General features: G+C 37.8%; 1 protein-coding gene across 1 annotated transcript; it reads right to left on the bottom strand.

Moving 5' to 3' along the window:
* Window positions 1-1,604: 1,604 nt before the first annotated feature.
* LOC111517691 (uncharacterized) lies at window positions 1,605-7,273 on the bottom strand. Its single transcript, XM_023173912.2, has 3 exons — window positions 7,114-7,273; window positions 4,969-5,219; window positions 1,605-1,915 (listed from the first exon to the last, which is right to left on the bottom strand). The coding sequence occupies exons 1-3, from the start codon at window positions 7,169-7,171 to the stop codon at window positions 1,724-1,726; spliced, it is 501 nt and encodes a 166-aa protein (XP_023029680.2). The 5' UTR covers window positions 7,172-7,273; the 3' UTR covers window positions 1,605-1,723.
* Between the last annotated feature and the right edge of the window lie 311 nt (window positions 7,274-7,584).

Below are 7,584 nucleotides of genomic sequence, written 5' to 3'. Positions count from 1 at the left end.
CCATGTGGTGAACCAAATATATTACTGGCTGAGTTACTCTTTGGTAGTACAAAACGTCAGGTCAATTTCAATATTGTAACTTTTTCAGTGCTTGTGAAAAATATTGTTATACAAATTCTATGTACCACCTTTAAAGGGCTGTATCTTAACAAGTGATGCTCCAATGAAGTTTCTTTATATGAAAGATCCTATCTTTTTTTCGATGAGAAATCACCTCCTTGAATGTTTTACATTTATTCAGTTACACCCTGTATAGAAGTGTCCATTTTGTCCCACTCTGTACCACAAATGATAAATTCAATGAAACAGGCAAGAAAATGAGAACTCTTTGTGTGTTCTAGCTCTTGAGAATTCAATTGGCCCATATTCAGGAGCTGCAGGAATGTCAACCAGTGAATCTTCACTTAAAATAGATGAAATTATGAATCTGAAGCTTGCAAAGTAATCATGTTTTTCTTGACACTTTGAAGAATATGATATGTCACTTTCACATCACCACAGAAAACTGTTGCTTCATGGTTGTCGTATTTATCGAACATTGTACGGGCATCGAATGCATTCTGTAACGAATCTCAAGACCAGATCGAAGTTTGGATGACCTCAAATATGCAAGAACGGACGATTATATAGAAATGTATTGAGAACGGACCACAAAGGAATGCAATCAAAATGCCTTATCTGCAAAGATGAGGAATGCTATATTCCATCCAGTGGTTTGACAATAAATACAGAATTCTGCCTAAATCGATAAACTTGAGAGATGAACATTCTAGAGTTGAATACGATGGCGACCGTTGAAAATGATTTCGATGGTCAAGTTGGCGGAAATTCGGTCGAAATGTCGAAGAAAACCAATTGCTGAGTTGTCCACGTTTCGAAATTTTATTGTTCAGCTTTCAGGACTCTGAAGTATAAGAACAAGACATACATATTGAAATAGGATTCTAGAATGTAGTTCTGTTATAAACAAAATAAATTATGTGAAATAACAATCGTTTAAAAACGTCGTTAAAAAAACGTTGATGGGTACTGACATTTAGGGCGGCTGTTCAAGTTCAAAAAGGGTGAAGTGAATAAATTGTACATGAAATATAAATACATAAACTTCACCCTTCACCCTTTTTGAACTCGGGAATTCTCCCCAGATGTGAGCTCTCATCAACGTTGTTTTCTGTAAAGTATTCAAAGCGTTTTATAATTTTTTTCCGATTGTTATTTCAAATAACTTAGTTTGTTCTAAAAAAATTACAATCTGGAATCCCATTTCAACATGTATGTCTTGTTCTTATACTTCAGGGGCCTGAAGATGAAACAATGAAGTTTCGAAACGTAGAATCCCCGCCAACTTGGCAATCGAAATTATAGAGAGTTGTTTTTGAATTCAATCAAGTTTAAAAAACTAAAGAATGCGCTTTTAAAGAACATCGAACTTAAAAGTTATTTTTTTTTTAATACGCTTAAAACAATAAAGAACGAAAAATATAATTATTTTCTTACACTCACTGTATAACTTTTGGAAGGGGTGGAAGATAGCCTTTGGGCTAACCCTTTTTCTTTAATTTTTCATGCATAATAAACGATATTATTATAAATGAGCTATCGAATAATTCATTAAGTTTTTAATTCGACCCAAACTATACAGTTGACAATCTGGATTGAACAAATTTACATTTTTCCAACGCCACATGTCTTGAATAATATTTGCGATTCATGAGTTGTACCCTCACTGAGCGTCGGGTACTGTACAAAGATCTCCTCCCTCTTGAGTTAACATGTCACTCACGCCAATTCTATTTGCACAGTGATTGAATCTCGAGGCATACACACTTCCAAACATTGGTCGTTCACATTTTCTTCCGAATAAATGGATGGCAGCAAGATCTTTGCAGTTGAAACTTCCATCACAGTTACAATCCTGAAAGATAAATGAAGATTAGATTCACTGAATCATCGCAAATCATGTATTTTTTCACTTTTCGTAATGCTATTTTTCATCAGTTAGAAACATTGACTCAAATACACCTCTAGCACAAGCGGCTGGTTCAATTGCAACAGCAGCCATAGAAAAAGCAAATCTACTAGTTGAACAATTTGCGTTCCACTCCACAGTCGATTCTATGGGAAAGACACCACCCACTATTCTCACACCAACATCCACAATGCCGGAAATTACGTCTAGTCAGGCGATTTTTAAAACAGCTCCATATCAACAAGGGTTAAGGTCCTGATGAAGCGCCCGTCAAAAAGTTTTCAAATGATCTCGTGCTCGCTGTATTTTGCAGACTTTTCTACCTGTCTTACAAGAAAGGGGGTTTCCTTCTTGTTGGAAAATTGATCGCGTTCTGCCCAAAAAGGGCAAAAAAAAATCCCAAACAACTACAGACCAGCCGCTTTGCTATCAGTGATATCAAAAACTATAGAGAAAGCCATATACCATCAAATCCTAAAATATTTCAAAGACATATTGAGCGATCATCAATATGGCTTTGGGAAACAAAGATTAACAGGCGACCTTCTATCGTATGTCACCCATATTTGGAATTACGCGATCGAGAAACATTGAGAATCAAGAGCCGCTGCGCTTGATATTTCTAAGGCCTTTGACCGTGTATGGCATGAGGGTTTGCTGTCCAAACTTCGATGCTATGGCTTGTTGGATCATTTTTGTGTATAGCTCTTCAGCTTCCTGAAAAGTCTCTCCCTGCAAGTGACCGTCGATAGATATCTCTTGTATACTTTTATCGTCAACGCTGGTGTTCCCCAGAGAGCCATTTTATCTCCACCCCTCTTTTTATTGTAATGAGTGGTATCTTTTTGCTGGTATCTTTTTGGCAACACTGTTTTTGACAGATCACGCGTGAATCGTGTCTTGTGTCATTGTCAAACTTGTTCAGTTTGGTCTATAATTTTACCATGAATCGACTCACTAATGAACAACGCCTGCAAATTATTGAATTTTATTATCAAAATTCATGCTCGGTGAAGAAAGTGCATCGTGCACTTCTTCAAATTTGTGGGCAGTTTCGTCTGCCTGCTAAGGGAGCTACTCAGAAGCTTGTGACTGAATTCCCAACCCAGTTTACATTATTGGACATTAAACCACCAACACGCATACGTAGAGTGAGGACCGAAGGAAATATTGCGGCTGTATCCGCCAATGTTCGTGACGACCGTGAAATGTCGATTCGCCGCCGTTCGCAGCAATTGGGCCTCTGTCACTCCACTATGTAGAAAATTTTGCGAAAGGATTTTGGTGTAAAACCTTATAAGATACAGCTGGTGCAAGAATTGAAGCCACACGACCTCTCATAATGTCTAACATTTGGTGAATGGGCCCTGGCAAAGTTGGAGGAAGATCCGCATTTTTATCGGAAAATTGTGTTCAGCGACGAGGCTCATTGAATGGATACGTTAACAAGCAAAATTGCCGCATATAGAGTGAAGACCAGCCACAAGCATTGCAGGAGCTACCGATGCATTCCGAAAAAGCCACCGTACTTCTACAGTGGCCGAAACGTTACTGTGAATGGCGCTAGCCATTCACAGTAACCCAAAATGGAAGAAGTGGACATGCCTGACATGTCGCTTCAACAAGACGGCGCCACATGCCACACGGTACGCGAAACAATGGCCCAATGAAAAGCCGCATTCGGTGAACAGTTTATTTCACGTTTGGGACCCGTCAATTGGCCGCCTAGATCGTGTGATTTAACGCCCTTGGATTATTTCTTGTGGGGTCATGTTAAGGCTCATGTTTACAGGGATGAACCAGCAATGATTGACCCTCTGGAAGACAATATTGAAGCATTTATACGTGAAATACCGGTCGATATGTTAGAGAGAGTGTGCCAACATTGGACCTTGCGCATGGGCCATCTAAAGCGGATCCACGGACAACATTTGCATGGAATAATCTCCAAACATTAGATCATATTGATCGTTCTATCGATTTCAATAAAGATTTCATCAATTTTTTCAAATTTTTTTGTGTTGTTTTGAAAATCAAATCCTATACCTCTCAAGAAATCACCCATTATATTAAGGACTTATTGGAAAGAACCAAAAATCCAATATATTGCTTTGCTGATGACAGCACACTTGTCTCATCAATCGATTTGGATTCCAGATCATCGGTTGTGAATGCACATCTTCACCGACAGCAAGAGGTTGCATCTTAATGAGGATCTGGAGGTGATTTTGGATTGGGGTGGAAGTAACGGTCAATTGAATGCCACGAAGACCCAGTCAGCGGTTTTCTCCAGAAAGATCAACGTATCCGAACCGAATATAATAATGTAAAGACAATTCAGCTTCCTGCTGCGATAAGTTTGTTGGTGGTCAAAATGGACACCAATATGTCTTGGTCCAATCATGTTACCGGAATTGCAAAGGCTGCTCCTCCAAAGCTTGCAACACTGTTCCGAACCCGAAACCTGTATACACCTCAGCAACTTCTGATGCTTCATAAAGCTCAGAACAGACCTTCTTTGTTCTCATGTATGGAGCTCTGCCCCTAAGCATACCCTGAAGCTGATGGATTCCATCTAGGAAAGAGTCATCCACCTGATTGGAGACTTGAATAATACTTGCAACTCTGATGGTCTGGAACATCCAAGAAAGATTGGAGACTTGTCTCCCTTCTATAGATACTTTCACGAGAGGTGTTCAAGCGACTTGGCACATTTGATTCCACCAAGAGAGGTACATATCCGAAATACGCGACGGACTGTGGCTGCCCATTGTTTCGAAGTTCAACTCAGTACATCTCGGAATTCACTGTTTGAGAACTTTCATTTGGAGAACTGCGTTTATGTGGAATGAACTTCCTGAGAACGCGTTTCCAAATGAATTCAATCTCCAGCGCACAGGCACCGCTCTTAGAGCGCCATGGGGATTTTCCGGTAGTGCTTGTATTTTTTTTTAAATGCCATCATAGAGTCTTGAGAGACCCGCTATATTCACACTCACCATTTCCCCCCAAGACTTCGTGTATTCTATGATGGTTCCAACGATGCAGTTTTCATCTCTCATACACTTGTCGTAACCTCCATCGCTGAGTTGGGAATCGCTTGGAGAGACCACGAGGGATCCTGCCCTTGTCCAGTAGTCCCGGCTTATCGAATACATTGCGCAGTTGCGACGTCTCCAGCAGCCTGTTCTCGCATGGCACAGGCACTGGACGCAGGGATACAAACTGTCTTTGGTGTAGTCCCTGATATCTGAAAATTTTCACAAATCAGTTTTTTCTATCATTGTACAAGAAAGTAAATTACTTTTTACACTATTTTCCAAACAAAATTGACCTATGCTATTCTGTTGTCCGCTTGTGGACATGAATTATGCCATCGCTACTCTTTACTATCGACACATGTGACTTCTCTAATGTTCTAAAGTTATTCAACATTCATACATATGCAGACTAACTTGTACTACTCCGATAAAGTATATCAGCTTATTGATCACGAAACATCGCTCAATAATGATATAAAAAATCCTGTTCAGATTTCGCAGCAACACTGTATAAATCGTGATCCTAGTAAATCATCTTTAATAATTTTTGTAAAAGCCAAATATCTTGGAAGGGCCATATATAATATCAAATTGCATATTTATGGACATTTTATGGAATTGACAAACAAAATGAAATGCTTAGGACTTCATATAGACCACAACCTCAGATTTGTTCATCAAGTTAGTACTCTCAATCAAAGGTCGTACGGAACACTGAAACATCTGTATTCAAACAGACACTACCTTAGTAGGTCTCTCAGAATTACCCTTTCAGACGTAATGATTCTATCGATGTTCAATTATTGCGATGTCGTCTATGGCCCTTGTATCGATTCCATAGCTTCTGCAAAATTTTTGAAAGTACAGAACGCCTGCATTAGACTAATATTAAGCCTGAATTACAGATGTGGCCTCTTCAATCAATCAAAATGCTAACATTCTGTTTCATTCACAAACTGATAAAAAACAACAACCCACTTATTTGATGAAAAAGCTTCTTTCCAGACAAAAGATACATTCAAGAAACCTTAGATTTGATAATAATGTTTAATTCATTCAGTGTATCTTTGAAAAATTCATCGATTCCGCTATTCAAAAGTAAACTTAAAACTGAATTGCTCAGTCAACACTGTTCCAAACATAAACATTTGTATTTCATTTTACTCTTGTCTTAAAATTGCCATTTTTTTTTGTAATGTTTCTTGCTAAACTTGGCCACTTGAATTAAATACCATTTATTATTATTATTAGATACAGTATTTGACATTGCAGGAGTATGCCGCAGAGACGAGTTACAGAAACTATTATAACATTGGACGATATTGATGACATGGATTCCATCATAACTGTAAAAATACCCAATAACACGACAAACAAATCTGATCTTTTGCAATAGCAAGAAAAATTGGAAATTTCAATTTTGTTGAAAGATATCGCAGATATGTATCTCTTCTTCGTTCTGTCTACCAGTCACGGTAGACATTTTATAAGATATAATGATGATAAATCTACAACTGAATCTATTGATCTGAATATTTTCAGTGCAATCCCAAATGATATTTCGAAATATTCAAATATTGAAAACCTAATGCAATACACAGAACACCGTTTTCACACATCTTCGCCAACATTGTTTGCAGAATCGGGGGCAGACATACCAACAATGAAACGACATGGAGGATGGAACTCTACATTTGTAGCTGAAGGCTACATTGGAGAATCAATTTCTAAAATGACTGAACACCAAGTACTAGTGCTCTGAAAACTTGACTACAGTTCAGCTAGCTTCATCAACAGTGTTTTTTGGATGATAGAGCATATCTTGATTGTTTGATTGATATTCAGATTGGACTCCACAGATTTTATATTGCATTTAGGCATCATTGAAGTATTCTTTGAATATAATGGCAGCTATAATTTCAAGTATACTCATAAATACAAATTATATTTAGAAAACAGGTTATGTTAAGTCAGGAGATGATAACGACGCACTATAGTATAAGCTCATTATATGATTGTATGGATTTTGATATCTACCGAATTATTCAAGTTTTTCAAGCTAGAAACTGGAACTCAAATCGTTATTTGTCCTGATCTTCTTACCTGCCTGAAGAGATATCGCGATACAAACGAAACAAAACAAGAAGATAACCTTCAACATCTTGAACTGCGTTAGTTTGAAGTTTTGGACTGGTGTGAACTCAGTTCAGCAACGTTTTATAAGCACTCTGGAATCAGTTGGGTAAACCCAAATCCAACAGGTCAACAGAAAGTTCATCTTATCGAGGATAATTTATTTACTGAACTCTTTGAACCGATAACACCATTGCAATTGTGAACAAAGTTGCGATACTCAGGTCGATAATGTCCAACTGCAACTGCATTTTTCAGATTTTTCTCAATCAAATAATATGAGTAGGAAAGGGGAGACCCACTCACTTTAGATCTAACCTAACATATATCATAATAGAATCAGTTAGTGGCAACTTTGAGAAATGAAAAAAATATTGAGACAAAATATGAATCTCCGATTTTCATCTTCAGACATGAGAAATTCTGATATGGAAAAACATC

Source organism: Leptinotarsa decemlineata, unplaced genomic scaffold (assembly GCF_025532065.1).
Source record: "Leptinotarsa decemlineata unplaced genomic scaffold, Ldec_3_MD MMD2_P_RNA_scaffold_12, whole genome shotgun sequence".
Lineage (NCBI taxonomy): Eukaryota > Metazoa > Arthropoda > Insecta > Coleoptera > Chrysomelidae > Leptinotarsa > Leptinotarsa decemlineata.
This window is presented reverse-complemented; position numbering and strand designations above follow the sequence as displayed.